We start from the raw sequence: 17,110 nt of genomic DNA on the forward strand, positions 1-17,110 counted from the left end.
CAGCCACCTCCCAGAACAAGAACCAGTCAACATCATGAAGGCAGACATCCAACAAGTGTTACGAATGAAAAGCTGGACACCACCAGGGCCTGATATGATCCACAACTACTGCCTGAAGAAGCTAACAACGCTCCATGTATGCCTGGCACAAATGTGCGCACAGTACAAATGGGTGGGCTACTAATAGCCGGCCCTCACCCAGACTGGCTAATACAGGGCAGAACAATCCTGACCATGGCTAGAAAATGCCAGCCTAAAGGACAGTGTAGGGACTCTGATCATGGCAGCACAAGAACAAGTCCTAAGCACTAGATCCATAGAGGCAAGAGCAGTGCTTAATTTGTAAAGTGGGAGGTCCCGGAGCGCAGAGGATGGGTGGCTCCGGTGCAGAAAAAAAAAGAAGGGCGGGGGGGCTTGCAAACAACGGTGTGCGCCACACCGAAAATAAACTGGGCATGTATTGTAGGCCTAATACCACTAGTCACACCAAATCCGGATAGAGTACAAATTCCTGATGTACAGTGGTCCCTCGTTTATCGCGGGAGTTACGTTCTCCGCGTTCACACCGGGCACGACGCGAGCGACTGCAGCCACAGGTTGCCATGTAATCCCTATGTAAGGACGCATTTTGGCGCTAAACCGTGCAGCGCGACGCGATGGACGCGAGTGAAACGACGCGAGTGAAGCGATTTTAAGCGTTTTGCGAGTTTGTGGCGCGATATTGCGTCACGTCACGTCGCACTGCCCTCCTCCCCAAGCTGAAAAATCTGAACTTTTTTGTCTCATCGCACTGCGATGACCCATCAGGGACTGAATATGTAGTGACGTGGAGATGTCTGGAGTTTGACTGAGGATGTGAACATGTCTTGTATCTGGTAGCAGCCTGTGAGCAGGACTTATGTCTCTTTTGCCCTTTATTTCACAATTATGACAGAGTTTTTGGAGTGAGCAGCAGCACCACAGCAGGGGGAGCGGAGTTTTTCTTTTTATTTTACGTGCGCGTGCGAAGGAATCATCCATGGAGATTATTTTATTTATTAACTACACAGATGTATAATAAAACAAATGGTGACTGGCTTCTAAAGACAATTATGACAGTTTTTGGGGGAAGAGCCAGCTGCAGCAAGCAGCGGAGTTTCTTTTTTTTTAATTGTTTACATGTGCGCGCGTGAACGGCACAGTCGGTCCTCAAACTCGGTCCCGCAGAGGCGGAAGGACCGCTGAAAGCGGCCGTCATCCAGACGCAGCTCCTGCAGCAAATAATGATACCCTCTGTATTGGGAGCTTTTCACAACAACTCGCTCCGTGTGATCAAGGTCCTTCATGATGACTTGACGCTGAGTGGAATGGAAGCTCCTCCTATTTGATGACGCCCGGTGTGAACGCGGCATTAAATCCGTGAAGTAGCGCTATTTTTTTACACTTATTATAGATGTTTTAAGGCTGTAAAACCCCTCACTACACACTTTTCTCAAACAGGCATTAACATTTTCTCACTTTTCTCTCTTGTGTAAACACTCTCTTTTTTCTTCTGTGTGAGAAGATTATAAACAGACACACGCAGAACACAATGCGCGTGCTCTCCCTTCGCTCACTCCTCCGGGGGTACAGATGTGGGACCCGCAAAGAATCCAAGTCCTCTCTCCCTCTCTCGGTGGCCACAGAGCTCTGCGGCTATGGTCAAAATCCGGATCAAAACAGCGAGGGTAGCCTCTGGACCTGTTACCAGATTTGGCGCAATTCCGCACAGCAGACAGGAGGGCGGCGGTGTGATTGGCAGTGAGAGCAATCGCTGTGATTTTTTTTTTTATATTTTGTTAGTCAAGAGAGGTGGCGGATCACGGATCCAGTATAAATAGCTGGCGGAGCCAATGTCAGAGGTTCCGGAGCGCGCTCCAGCTTGCTCCCCCTCAAATTAAGCCCTGGGAAAGAGTGTACCACAGCCGACAGGACCAAAGTTGCAGGCTATGCAAATGTGTCCCAGAGACAGTCCAGTCCATAGTAGCAAGATGCAAGATGGGACAGTGTACACTGAGAGGCACAACCAAGTGTCGGGAATCATCTGAGCTGCATACGGATTAGAAGTTCCCAAGTTCCAATGGGAGACGCCACCAAAGGTGGTTTTGAATGACAGGGCTAAGGTCCTGTGGGACTTCAAATTCCAGACTGGAAAGCAGCTGCTGGCCAACCAACCAGACATAGTGGTGGCTCACAAGGGAAAAAAGACTGCAGTTGTGATCGATGTGACAATCCCACCTGACAGCAACATCGGAAAGAAGGAGCACGAGAATATCAAGAATCTGGTGGTTGGCTCTCACTGCGGTATTGTATCACTTCCTGTTCCGGTGCACAGCGGTGTTTTGCTGTATCTGTTAGCTGTTTAATCTGCACAGTTAGATTGATCTAGTTACCTAGATAACGATTTGCTTCACAGTGTAATCTTCACGTGCCTTAACTAAAGCACTCCCTCTGCTGAATCACCTCTAAATTATTTACACATTACTCACTTTGTGTGTTTTTAGGAATCCGCTAGCTTAGCGCAGCTACTAGCTCTTAGCCGGTTTAGCATGGTGGCTTCTCCTGTCTCTCCTGCACTTTTCTGCTCTGGGTGTGAAATGTTTAGTTATTCCTCGGCCTCCTTTAGCAGTAATGGTACTTGTAATAAGTGTAGCTTATTCGTAGCTTTGGAGGTCAGGCTGGGCGAATTGGAGACTCGGCTCCACACCGTGGAAAATTCTACAGCTAGCCAGGCCCCTGTAGTCGGTGCGGACCAAGGTAGCTTAGCCGCCGTTAGTTACCCCCTGGCAGATCCCGAGCAGCAGGGAAAGCAGGCCGACTGGGTGACTGTGAGGAGAAAGCGTAGCCCTAAACAGAAGCCCCGTGTACACCGCCAACCCGTTCACATTTCTAACCGTTTTTCCCCACTTGGCGACACACCTGCCAAGGATCAAACTCTGGTTATTGGCGACTCTGTTTTGAGAAATGTGAAGTTAGCGACACCAGCAACCATAGTCAATTGTCTTCCGGGGGCCAGAGCAGACGACATTGAAGGAAATTTGAAACTGCTGGCTAAGGCTAAGCATAAATTTGGTAAGATTGTAATTCACGTCGGCAGTAATGACACCCGGTTACGCCAATCGGAGGTCACTAAAATTAACATTGAATCGGTGTGTAACTTTGCAAAAACAATGTCGGACTCTGTAGTTTTCTCTGGGCCCCTCCCCAATCGGACCGGGAGTGACATGTTTAGCCGCATGTTCTCCTTGAATTGCTGGCTGTCTGAGTGGTGTCCAAAAAATGAGGTGGGCTTCATAGATAATTGGCAAAGCTTCTGGGGAAAACCTGGTCTTGTTAGGAGAGACGGCATCCATCCCACTTTAGATGGAGCAGCTCTCATTTCTAGAAATCTGGCCAATTTTCTTAAATCCTCCAAACCCTGACTATCCAGGATTGGGACCAGGAAGCAGAGTTGTAGTCTTACACACCTCTCTGCAGCTTCTCTCCCCCTGCCATCCCCTCATTACCCCATCCCCGTAGAGACGGTGCCTGCTCCCAGACCACCAATAACCAGTAAAAATCTATTTAAGCATAAAAATTAAAAAAGAAAAAATAATATAGCATCTTCAACTGCACCACAGACTAAAACAGTTAAATGTGGTCTATTAAACATTAGGTCTCTCTCTTCTAAGTCCCTGTTGGTAAATGATATAATAATTGATCAACATATTGATTTATTCTGCCTTACAGAAACCTGGTTACAGCAGGATGAATATGTTAGTTTAAATGAGTCAACACCCCGAGTCACACTAACTGCCAGAACGCTCGTAGCACGGGCCGGGGCGGAGGATTAGCAGCAATCTTCTATTCCAGCTTATTAATTAATCAAAAACCCAGACAGAGCTTTAATTCATTTGAAAGCTTGACTCTTAGTCTTGTCCATCCAAATTGGAAGTCCCAAGTCTATCGTCCTCCTGGTCGTTACTGTGAGTTTCTCTGTGAATTTTCAGACCTTTTATCTGACTTAGTGCTTAGCTCAGATAAGATAATTATAGTGGGCGATTTTAACATCCACACAGATGCTGAGAATGACAGCCTCAACACTGCATTTAATCTATTATTAGACTCAATTGGCTTTGCTCAAAATGTAAATGAGTCCACCCACCACTTTAATCATATCTTAGATCTTGTTCTGACTTATGGTATGGAAATTGAAGACTTAACAGTATTCCCTGAAAACTCCCTTCTGTCTGATCATTTCTTAATAACATTTACATTTACTCTGATGGACTACCCAGCAGTGGGGAATAAGTTTCATTACAGTAGAAGTCTTTCAGAAAGCGCTGTAACTAGGTTTAAGGATATGATTCCTTCTTTATCAATCAATCAATCAATCAATTTTTTTTTTATATAGCGCCAAATCACAACAAAGAGTTGCCCCAAGGCGCCTTATATTGTAAGGCAAGGCCATACAATAATTATGTAAAAATGACCCTCCAGCTGAGATGTTTGATTAATCTTTATCTCATCTTTTATTCTGGGGAATGTTTGTCAGTATGTTCAGTTGGAGTTAGACACTGAAGAAGGCTACATGGTAACATTCTCTGTGGTTCTATTGACTAAAGCTGTTCTGGTCAAATTAATCTAACAGGAATAGTCTGTGGGCTAGGGTGGGTTACCGTGGAACCAACCCCCCCAGGACTCATCGCCATTGGTGTAACCCTCAAGAGATTACCCAAAAATGCAAAAGTGTGTGTTTTTTTAAACCTAACATTGTAGCTTCCTCATACCTTTATTGTTAACAGCAGGAAAAAAATGTTGATTTGCCTCTATGTGGAGAGCTTTTGGATGTACACAACAACAAACTAAATTTAAAAATCTCATCTACTTAAGACACAGTAGCTGTTTTACAAAATACTGTCTATTCGTTAACTTATAGTTGCAGTTTTGACAAAAATATAACCCAAACGTTTTTTGGCAGCTACTTGTACCTACAATTTGGGATTTTATTGACTTTAGGTCTTGAGTACAATGTCTTGGGAACAATTTAAGCCATAAATGACTTTCCTGTGATGTATTTTGACACATTTACAGCCAATATGCAAACCACACCCCCATTCTGGTTTTTACAGTAAACTACTATCATATCACAAATAAGCCTATTTAGGTGAATTCTGGTATAAACCTTTTATTACTGCTGTTCTGATCACTTTATAAATGACAAAACCATTCAAATGAAAAGCATTTATCAACAAATTAAATATGGCTGCAATGTAAATACAGATTATTCATTATATTGACAATAGCTTTTAATAGACAGAGGTTCTGTGTAAGCAATATGAGATGTTTCATATCATGACAATAGAGCATTGTGTTTGCATCTCTTACTCTAAACACTATGCTGCCCACAATTAAAGTGAATACAGCTGCATAAAAGGTTACTGAACAAAATGCTATGGTAACTATAAAAAATAGAACATAATTATTATATAGTAGTTACACATATGAATAAATAAAGGTATGAGGAAGTTACAATGTTAGGTTTAAAAAACACACATTTTTGCATTTTTGGGTAATCTCTTGAGGGTTACTCTAGAATTTCTATCAGAAGGGTGGTTGCATCCCAAAAGTTTCACTGTTAATGTCTTTAGTCTTCTTTTATATACCCTAGAGCATCAAACAAACACCAATGGCGATGAGTCCTGGGGGGGGATGCACGGTAACCCACCCTAGCCCACGGACTAGAATGGCCAGTGCAGGGACCCCAGAGGTCCTCTTGGACACAGTGCAAAGCCGAGCCCAAGAGTCACTGTTCATGTCCAGCCAACGCAGTTGCCACTTTTGAGCTAATAGGATTAATAAATGGAATCGTTTTGACTGTGTTGGACACTTGGTCTCCAAAGTAAAGGTAAAAGCAGGTGAACGCCCATTGGATGCTATGACATATATTACCCCTTAACGTGAGAGCATAACAGATGGTGCAAACCATTCCTTGTGAAAAACTACATTATCTTAACCAATAATTTGCATCAGTTTTTACTAAAAACATTTCTGCATTTTTATTTATTTATTTTGTATTTTTAAATGTTGACCCCTGTGTAACCCTTCTTTGATCCCTACCTGGCTAGTACTGCTACTCTGTGAAGGGAATTTTTTGTAGACCATGGTGTAGTGAAATTGGATTGGAAGAACTCTTTTGGCCCTTTAAATAATACTGAAAATCTGCATGTCCAATGAATTATCTGGGGTGTATGTTAAACTTTGAAGTCAGGATGTTGGAACTGATTGGAATGGACATCAACTACATTAAAGAATAGTTTTACTCCGATCGATCTGGTTCATTCCTGCAGTCACGTGTTGAGAAAGCTGATGGCCATCACTCTGTTCAGTCCTTTTAGCTCACCAGCACTGTCGCAGTACTTTTCAGAAGTATTTCAAAATCTACACGCTGCTTCTCTTCAAATACACACACCAAGTCTATTTTGAGGAGATAGTACTTCACACTTTGTAGTTTTACTGTTGATTTGTTTGTTGTACTTTGCACTGACTATAATGTAGTTGCAATGTGCCCTATGCAGGTGTATTTTGTAGGCAAATACAAATATGGGATCAGGACTCAGTATCAGCAGACATAAATATTAAATGACTTGGCTCAGGGGCAAAGAAAAACCCTTGATTGGAACACCATTACTTTGGATTTATTATAAAGCAGAAACGTCCCGTGCTTTGTATTTAAACAAGAAGCTTCTCTCTGTTGATGCAGGGAGTGCCGGAGGCTTGGGCATGAGCATCAAACTCTACCGTCCTGCCTGTGCACCGTCTCACATTTGTCATTTTTTGTTTATCTTTCAGGTGCAGACTGTCTCATGGGTGTGTATCTGTTCTTTGTTGGAGTGTTTGATGTGAAATTCCGTGGGCAGTACAACCGTAACGCGCTGACATGGATGGACAGCGTGGAGTGTAGAACCATTGGATTTCTCGCCATGCTCTCCTCAGAGGTAGCTTCCTGAAGCTGCACACATACAGACACACACACAGACTTTTACTCGCAATATTCATAAAGTTTGAGGAACAGTGTAAATCCTGCTGTTTGTGGTACTTTATTTCCCACAGCTGCATTTAGATGTACATAGTTTTTTCAAACACAAGGCTTCAGCCATCACCGGCCTGTCATTATTACTCTGCTTCAATTTTTAAGATGAAAATGTTTACTAGGTACAGATACACTTATGCGTCTGCACTTGTTCCCGATAAATGTGTTGATTTTAGGAAGATTTCTGGACAAACACTTCATACAAACAGAGATCACAAAGATATACAGCAGACAAAAGCCGGCCGTTTAACTACACAACGATCCAATGTGATTGTGCCTTATCAATGTAACGCAACGAGATGTTTCAAAAGAAACACATTAGGACTGCGTACAGTAGTGTTCAGAATAATAGTAGTGCTATGTGACTAAAAAGATTAATCCAGGTTTTGAGTATATTTCTTATTGTTACATGGGAAACAAGGTACCAGTAGATTCAGTAGATTCTCATAAATCCAACAAGACCAAGGATTCATGATATGCACACTCTTAAGGCTATGAAATTGGGCTATTAGTAAAAAAAAAAAAGTAGTCTGAAAGCTATAATTAGTTCCCTTGCTTGATTAGTTCCTGCTCACATGATAAGCATTTGCACTGTGCCAAATTGCCATGCAAGCACAGAGAACTGAGATAGAAAATAACACCTTGCGTGACAGACATTATTGGATGTTCATGGAGATGATAACAAACATGGAAATACATTTATAGCACAGACTACATTTTTCTTACAAAGAAAGGTGTGTGTGAGCCAGCGAGCACCTCGTCTTTTCCAGTGATTGACAAAAGCATTTAAATATTTGATACATACAAATTAATTAAACTATGGAAACAATTTGTATGTTGTGTGCAGGAAAAAGCATTTATTATATTTTTCCTTTGCTACCTAAGCAACATGCATCCTAGGTAGGGTACATTCAAGGTGCAAAGTTGTTTTGTTTTTTTGTCCATACTTTTGGCTAATCCCATTTGTGGTTTCAATGGTACAACATGTCTATGTGGGCACGTGTCTGTGAGTCCTTGTATGTGTCACCTATGTAACATCACCTGTGATGTTACATAGGTGTAATATGGGACATATACTCAACAAAAATATAAACGCAACACTTTTGGTTTTGCTCCCATTTTGTATGAGATGAACTCAAAGATCTAAAACTTTTTCCACATACACAGTATCACCATTTCCCTCAAATATTGTTCACAAACCAGTCGAAATCTGTGATAGTGAGCACTTCGCCTTTGCTGAGATAATCCATCCCACCTCACAGGTGTGCCATACCAAGATGCTGATTAGACACCATGATTAGTGCACAGGTGTGCCTTAGACTGTCCACAATAAAAGGTCACTCTGAAAGGTGCAGTTTTGTTTTACTGGGGGGGGGATACCAGTCAGTATCTGGTGTGACCACCATTTGCCTCATGCAGTGCAACACATCTCCTTCGCATCATCCGTGAAGAGAACACCTCTCCAACATGCCAAACACCAGCGAATGTGAGCATTTGCCCACTCAAGTCGGTTACGACGACAAACTGGAGTCAGGTCGAGACCCCGATGAGGACGACGAGCATGCAGATGAGCTTCCCTGAGACGGTTTCTGACAGTTTGTGCAGAAATTCTTTGGTTATGCAAACCGATTGTTTCAGCAGCTGTCCGAGTGGCTGGTCACAGACGATCTTGGAGGTGAACATGCTGGATGTGGAGGTCCTGGGCTGGTGTGGTTACACGTGGTCTGCGGTTGTGAGGCTGGTTGGATGTACTGCCAAATTCTCTGAAACGACTTTGGAGACGGCTTATGGTAGAGACATGAACATTCAATACACGAGCAACAGCTCTGGTTGACATTCCTGCTGTCAGCATGCCAACTGCACGCTCCCTCAAATCTTGCGACATCTGTGGCATTGTGCTGTGTGATAAAACTGCACCTTTCAGAGTGGCCTTTTATTGTGGGCAGTCTAAGGCACACCTGTGCACTAATCATGGTGTCTAATCAGCATCTTGGTATGGCACACCTGTGAGGTGGGATGGATTATCTCAGCAAAGGAGAAGTGCTCACTATCACAGATTTAGACTGGTTTGTGAACAATATTTGAGGGAAATGGTGATATTGTGTATGTGGAAAAAGTTTTAGATCTTTGAGTTCATCTCATACAAAATGGGAGCAAAACCAAAAGTGTTGCGTTTATATTTTTGTTGAGTATATGACACAGGCTGCATCACAGAGCTTTTAAACATGTTCGAATTGATACTTTGCTGTCTGATCTCACCAATACACACATTTGTAACATAGGTGCTGTGCACAAGCTGCAGTAGGATGAATTTCTGCACAATCCTAGCAAAACAGACATTCATATCCACAGGTGGAACGAAGTCACTGTCAAGTCACTCTCAAGTCATGAATCTGCAAGTCCCAAGTCAAGTCTCAAGTTAGCTTGCAAACAATTGGTGGTCATTATGACTTGAGACTTGACTTGGGACTTGCTGATTGATGACTTGATGGTGACTTTATTCTACCTCTCTTCATATCACATCATTTTGTAGTGAGTGCCCAGCCTTCGTGGACCCAATAATACAAAAGGAATTCAAGGTATTATTTCTGACAGGACCATAACAATAGTTTTGCATATTTTGTTTCTTAATTGTTGCGAAATCTGCAGTCAGTGAATGTATTATTTATTGCTGAATAAATCAAAATTCACTTAGTAGGTTGTTTTGCAATGAAAACCAAAAGATAAATTGTGTACAACAGTTTAAATTTAAAGTCTGTACCGCATTCATTCATTCATTCATTCATGTTGTTAATTCATACAGACAATAAATTATACACTAATTTAACAATAGCAATTATTGTTTCAAAATCATAATAATCACCCATTTGAAAGGACACATGAAAATCTGGGAAATGTTTTAGTTGGAGCAATAGAAAACCTACACAGGTAACAAGAAATGACCCACCCGATTGAGGCTGTTCATCTTCAGTCTTTCTGAATGTTGGATGATCCTCTCATTTCCCAGCTTCACCAGCTGTCTGACAACGAAATGTTTTATTTTTAGTCAAACTAAAATATTACAGCAAATTGTATAATGAATTAAATAAATACATCATGCATCGCATGACTGGTGTAAAATTGTTAGCTTGATCAAATACTTTGTGGGTTCCAAGGAAACTGGGGGTGCTATAAGACAGGAAAAGTCTGTGAATGATGGTTGGTGATGAGAAACTGAGTCTATAAACAGGATTTTGAATGGTGACTGTCAGTATTCTGCTGGGGTTATAGTACAGCCACTCTAAAGTCACCTATGGGCAGGTAGGAGTTTGGAGTATAGACTTCACCTGAATAGTACCTATGGGCGGGTTCCTTTAGTATTTATAATGATTGTTGTCCCTCAGGTGTCAGTCCTCCTCCTTACCTATCTGACTCTGGAAAGATTCCTCGTCATTGTGTTTCCTTTCAGCAACCTGCGGCCAAGCAAACTTCAAACTGGGGTGAGCTACAGTGCGATTACAGACAACATAGTGCAAAGCCTGAACACTCCTGGACTTGAGAAGAAGGGTTTTATTATACATGTTGAAACATGCTACCATTATATCTCAATATGTTCATCATAAAAAAAATAAATATTAATGAACAACAGTATGATATGACCTAATGTAGATCATCAGTAAGCAGGAGACTTTTATTCTGCTGTTTAAGTTATTAATCATTTCAGAGGTGACTCTAGATCAGCGCTTATGATAACCGCCAGTGGGCGTGAAAATGACAACTGCGTCCATTGGCAATTATATAACGGCTGAGTGGATCCTTGTCATTTGATTGGTGCTTTGTATGTCATATGACATGGATTATTCGTCCCATTTGAGTTGTGTTGCATTTAGCGTGCAAATTTGGGTCCATTCTTTTTGTACCATTGCACGCTGTGAACCCCACCCATGCACACACTAGTGGGGGCAGCATTTAGCTAAACATGGCAGATTTTGTTTTGCTGACGGATGACGATTTGAACGAGCTAATTGACGGTGCTAATTCTTCCACACACAAAACAAATCCACGACGCTGTAAGCCATCTGGAAGCATGAAGAGCTGTTAGGATGAAGGAGATGAAGTTAGAATGAAAAGCTGGACAAATTTCTGACGTGATTTTTTTGCTGGAATGAGGAAGTACAAGGTCTTTTTTTTTTTTTTGTAAGTACATGAAGTCAGTGCACGGCATCACGGACTACATCATCAGAATTATTTTTGGACTCCTATTTAAAGTTTGTGTTGGAAAGTTGATGTCAAACCACCAGTGACAAACGCCAAAATGTAAGTCCCTTTTCTGTTGTTTATAAATTAATGTAATATTAAATGACCAGGATCTATTTTAACCGTTAGATAAAACAAATATGAATGTTTTTACATTCTTTCAATGGAACGAATATTTATTTCACCTCATGAAATAGTCGTACCTTTGAACTTATAATCATTCATTATTTGTATATTGTGGTGCCATGTGTTGTATGCCATGTGTAAGATAGATCTGTATACAGTTTAGCTGAAAAAAAATCATAAAACAGTATCACCATGTCTCTGTTGATCAGCTTGCTCTGGGTCTGAAGCAAGACTGGACTTTAAATTTTTTGTTTTTTTTAAAGCATGCTTTACTTTTTTGACAGAAAAGCCCTTTTATGTCACAGTAGATACCATTATAAAACTCACTAACAACTACTAATCTTCATAAAACCTCAAGAAGTGTTTTGATGCAAACTATTCATCTGAATGTTAGGCAAAAGTACATGTTACCAAGTTTTATCTTGGCATTTGTAGGCGCAATCAGGTTCTGCATCCTCCGATTGCTCCTGTTACGGGACAGTGAAAGTGTGATAAGTGTAGTTGTATTTGTTTTGAGCTGTTAATCAGCCAGAAGCACTAACGATGTGATTGTGATCTGGCTGTAAGGTGGTCCTGGCATCAATCTGGCTGCTGGGGCTCATTATTGCTGCCGTACCCCTAATGAACGAGGATGTGTTTGGAAATTACTATGGACTCAATGGTGTCTGCTTCCCCCTGCACTCTGACAGGCAAGAAAAAGCTACAGCCAAAGGATATTCCACAGGCATTTTTCTGGGTAAATTGAAAGAAAAAAGAGAAAAAAAGAAAAGTTGATTCTCAGGAGCTCATTTTGCAGTGACTATTGAGTTCAGCCAAGAACACAGGAATTGGAAACGACACATAGAGCTTATTTGTCTTTTTATAATGCAGGTAGATCCCTATAGCAGTATGATACCCACTATATGGACATATTCATTTTCTGAGAAATGCATGCAAAGATTAATTCATGAGCGGTCTCATTGGTTTTCATTGTTGCGTGTGTGCAAGCATATACACGTACTCATGTGTGCATTTGTACTCTGCTTGCACATCTGTGCTGATATTACATTCGCGTGTGCGTTTCTTTAGGTCTGAACGTGGTGGCGTTCCTGGTGATCGTCTGTTCCTACTCCAGCATGTTCTACTCCATCTATAAAACTGGCATCAATGCCACAGACATGAGGAGCAGACTGCACAAAGATGTGGCTGTGGCAAACAGGTTTTTTTTTATAGTGTTCTCTGATGCCCTCTGCTGGATTCCCATATTCTTAGTCAAAATCCTCTCGCTCATGGAAGTTGAGATACCTGGTAAGAAACATGTTACCCTTCCATCCACAGACATTTTACTGCACAACTTAAAATAGGCATTTTTATTATGCTTTTGCCAATGTTTATTATATTTTTTTGTTTTGTTTGGTGGAGCTATAGTACATTAACAAAAAGTGGCTCCGTTTCCATTTTTACCCGAGGCCATCAAATATGGTCATCGAGGATTGCAAAGGTTTTGCGTCAGTCTGACTGTGCTCAGCATAAATCCAGTCCTATTACTCCCAGAGTCTTCAACTTTACAGGAAACAGTCTTAGGACACAGACCTTGAACAGATTCAAAGATGGCTAACCTTGACCTATTTTAAGAGGTATTTTAAGAGGTTAAAAAGTCACATTTTGTTTGAATCTGTTCAGCTTTGTTTTTGAGTGGCAGGCGTGACAGCCAATCAGAGTAGAGCTGCACTGTGACATCAGTGGCTGGGCTCTCCAAAAACGATTCTTTTTTTGTGTTTATATACGTTTCTCATATATTATGTAAAAGCTAGCGAGAAATAAATACTTCTTAAACTGAAAGCACTGTTTTTGGAACCTAATAACACCTCTGAGCTTATTTATAAGCCATTTCGCAAATGTTAGCATGGTGATATCACAGGCTAGTAGCTAACTACAAAACTCTGTTTTGTTTGTGTGTAAATATATCCTCTTTGTCATATAGACTATTATGTAAAAGCTAGTGAGCAATAAACACTTCAAAGACTGAAAAAGTTGTTTTTGTAACCTAATAACACCTCTGGAGTCATTTATAAGACATTTTGCAGACGTTAGCGTACATGTTACCTTCCACTAACTCTTTCTATGGAATTACATTTGTTTAACTTTTTTTTTTTTCTTTCAATTTATCTTCATTTATATCGTGCCAAATCATAAAGTTGCCTCAAGGCACTTCACACAAGTCAGGTCTAACCTTACATTTATGAAGGTTACATTATTACATAATGAAATACATTTTATTTTATTTTATTTTATTATGTGGAGAAATTGAAAATTGTCTCATTAATACCTGCAAATGCACAGAGGGTGATCTACAAATATTCCTTGATTTGCACAACTTTCACTCTTAAAATGTAAATATTGTTTTTTATTGCTTCATTGATAGAGGGGCTTTATTGAACATGTACAAATTGTATGTAAGTCAGTAGGATCTTAATAATTACTTAAACAACTGCAAATTATAAAGAACACAATGCTCATACAGCTGATGGTATTTTAGCATTGCATTATATTTTATTCACAAATACCATATAATGATGACTAGAAAAATAAAGGACACTTGCAGAACATAAAGTAAATGGAGAGAAGATGAGGTTTTTATGGTTTTACAAATTTATTATTGTGGATTTAGTTGCATTCTCTAATATCATATGAAACAACAGAAATACAAACCTCCACACACTAAATACTAAGATGTTAGAATTTTTCACATACTTCTACATAACCAAAGTTATATAAATATACTTGAGTGAATAAACTTAGGTTGTACTGACACATCAGCTTTGAGAAATTGAGGCATCCAATTTCTCAATTAATTTTTTGTTTGTTTCTTTTTTGTTAAAGCAAACTCAACAAGTTCGATTTACAATGCCTACTCCTCTTTAGGCACCATCTCCAGCTGGGTCGTAATCTTCATCCTTCCCATTAACAGCGCCTTGAATCCCATCTTATATACCTTGACCACCAGTTTCTTCAGAGAACAAGTGGAAGGCTTTCTCTGTCGCTGGCAGAGGAAAAGAACACTTAAAAAAGACCATAAGAGTCTCACCTCCTCCACAGTTTTCATGGAGACCTCACGGGTTCCTTGCTACCACTCACCAGCCTACCTACATCATGTGTCACTGACTGGTGCCAACCCTCAATATGCTTGATGGAGGTTATTCTGACATTTCTTCAAGAACGGGCCCATAATCACATTTTTTTTTTCCATTTGGCTCTACATGACAGCAGAAATGACTGGTTTTCAAGAGTAACAAGTTTGAGTACAATGGAATGATGATGTCATAATCCCCCAGCATGTCCCCATTGAAAGTCAGCCTGTTTTGGGAAAAAACACCATCTGACAGTGAGAATATTATTTTGCATCAACTTAGCTATATATAAACAGCAAATATGGTCATGCTTCTTGATAACAGATGAAGGAAAATTAAGTAGAGAGGATCTGCTGAGCGAGCACACACAACACGCTGATGACCACAGCACAAACTGTCATAAATTGTACATAAATGCTTTCCAGTTCTTTTGCCATTTCCATCATATATGGAGATTACTGTACTGAACCAGTGCTCTATTTAGGTCTGTTGCTTTAAATCTAAAGGAGCCGCTGCATTGCCATGCACCCTTTGCTCTCAACAAGAAAGGTTCTTTGTCTACCAAAGTGTAGACCAACTCTTAGTTTCAACCCAGAGCCAATTGACAAGTGAGGCAGGTGTGTCTGGTGTGTGTGTGTGACAAATTTTTGCTATTTACACATCACATAATCTGAGAGCAAAAGAGGTTATATTTATTTTCTTAATTTGTCATGGGTATGGTTTGGGCATTACGTTAAATAAACCAATCAGAGTGTGATCTGTCATCCCCTTTAAGAGCCGTAGTGGACTGGAATTTGGTGCACTGATACTTACAAAGTGGACTCAAGTGAGAGGTTTGCTAACAAGATACGTTGCCCACGTCAGAATGTATGAGCAGACAGCACCCACCAAAGCTTTCTGAGGTGAAGGAGTGAACAGCTAAGGTGAAGTTTTGTAGTTTTCGGTGAATGTATACTTATAGTTTTTTTTTTATTATCTATTCATGTTTGTTGTGTATGCAAGCAGATGGCACCTGTTTCATGAACCCATTTATGTAATGCACATCTAACATTGTACAATATCAATACCAGAACACCTCTGCCGTGGTCGTAGACCCGGTTTTTGTTGGTCTATCACACAATTCCTGCCTCCCCATGACAGTATTCCACCAGCACTACACCTGATCACACCTCATTTTAAGGCCAACATGCATATGGACGCACAAATAACCGCGTTTTACTTGTTAGTTACAATAGCAGTGGTTGTATACTTGTAAAGACACTTGTGTTGTGATATGTACTGCTTTGCACAATGTGGAAGGTAGCACCCATAGTTCTAATGCTGTGACGATTCCATTGGTATACCATAAAAGCACTTGAAATACATCCCCAAATTCAGAAAAGGTTGGGATGGTGTGTAAAAAAAAAAAAAAAAAAAAAAAAAGTTAATAAACATCTTTTCCTGCATTTAAGGTCGGCGACACATTCCAAAAAAGTTGTGATATTAAAGCATTTACCACTTGGCAATGTTGCCATTCCTTCTCACAACACTTAACACATGTTTTGGCATTGAAGATTCAATCGATGAAGCATTTCAGTTCTTCCATGTGGTTATATCAGCTATTGATGAATAATGGCTCTTGATGCAGTGACATTTGAGAGTTTGGAGACTGCATATGTTCAGCTTCGGTTTACGCCTTTATCCTGTATGTACTGAAATCCTCCTCCTTGAATTGTTTAATGACATTATGCACTGTAGAGAGAGATAGATGCAAATCCCTTCCAATCTGTCTTTGAGGAACATTATTTTTTATAAATTTAAATCATTTATTTCACATATTGACAAACTGGATATCCTCTGCACACCTCTGCTCCTCAAAGACTTAGCCTTTTGTGAATACTGCTTTTATACCAAATCCTCATTACAATCACCTGTTGACATCACCTGTTTGAAAGAACATTGTTTAGTTTAGTTTTGTTTTGTTTTTTTTTGTTGGTTTTGTTTTTTTTGTTTTTTTTTTTGGGTTGTTTTATATTTCTTTATTTACCTCATCACAAGCCCCAAATAATCCATCCCAACTTTTCTTAGAATGTGTTACAGGCTTGAAATGCAGGAATACATGTACAGTTGTATGCAAACATTTGGGCAACCCTGATAATTTTCATGATTTTCCTTTATAAATCATTGGTTGTCTGGATTAGAAATTTAAGTTAAATATATCATATAGCAGACGAACACACTGATATTTGAGAAGTGAAATGAAGTTTCTAGTATTTACAGAAAGTGTGCAATAATTATTTAAACAAAATTGGGCAGGTGCATACTTTGGGCACCCTTGATTTGAATACATTTAGCACTAATTACTGGAACACAAAATTGGTTTGGTAAGCTCATTGACCCTTGACCTCCTTACACAGGTGAAGCCAATCATGAGAAAGGGTATTTAAGGTGGCCATTTGCCCGAAGTGGCAGGCCAAGAAAAATCTCAGAGAAGCTGAAGCGAAGGATGGTGAGAACAGTCATAGTCAACCCACAGACCTGCTTCAAAGACCTACAACATGATCTAGCT

The 17,110-nt window shown here is 40.2% G+C and overlaps 1 protein-coding gene across 1 annotated transcript in view; it reads left to right on the forward strand.

The window, feature by feature from the left end:
- rxfp2a (relaxin family peptide receptor 2a) overlaps nucleotides 1-14,897 on the forward strand; it is a 220,187-nt gene extending 205,290 nt beyond the window's left edge. The window contains exons 16-20 of the mRNA XM_034178226.1: nucleotides 6,850-6,995; nucleotides 10,474-10,569; nucleotides 12,020-12,188; nucleotides 12,521-12,739; nucleotides 14,357-14,897. Of these exons, the coding sequence (XP_034034117.1) occupies nucleotides 6,850-6,995; nucleotides 10,474-10,569; nucleotides 12,020-12,188; nucleotides 12,521-12,739; nucleotides 14,357-14,622 (896 nt within the window). The 3' untranslated portion in view covers nucleotides 14,623-14,897. The remainder of the gene's footprint in view (nucleotides 1-6,849; nucleotides 6,996-10,473; nucleotides 10,570-12,019; nucleotides 12,189-12,520; nucleotides 12,740-14,356) is intronic.
- Nucleotides 14,898-17,110: the final 2,213 nt, after the last annotated feature.

The sequence above is a fragment of the Thalassophryne amazonica genome, chromosome 9 (assembly GCF_902500255.1).
Source record: "Thalassophryne amazonica chromosome 9, fThaAma1.1, whole genome shotgun sequence".
Taxonomy (NCBI): domain Eukaryota; kingdom Metazoa; phylum Chordata; class Actinopteri; order Batrachoidiformes; family Batrachoididae; genus Thalassophryne; species Thalassophryne amazonica.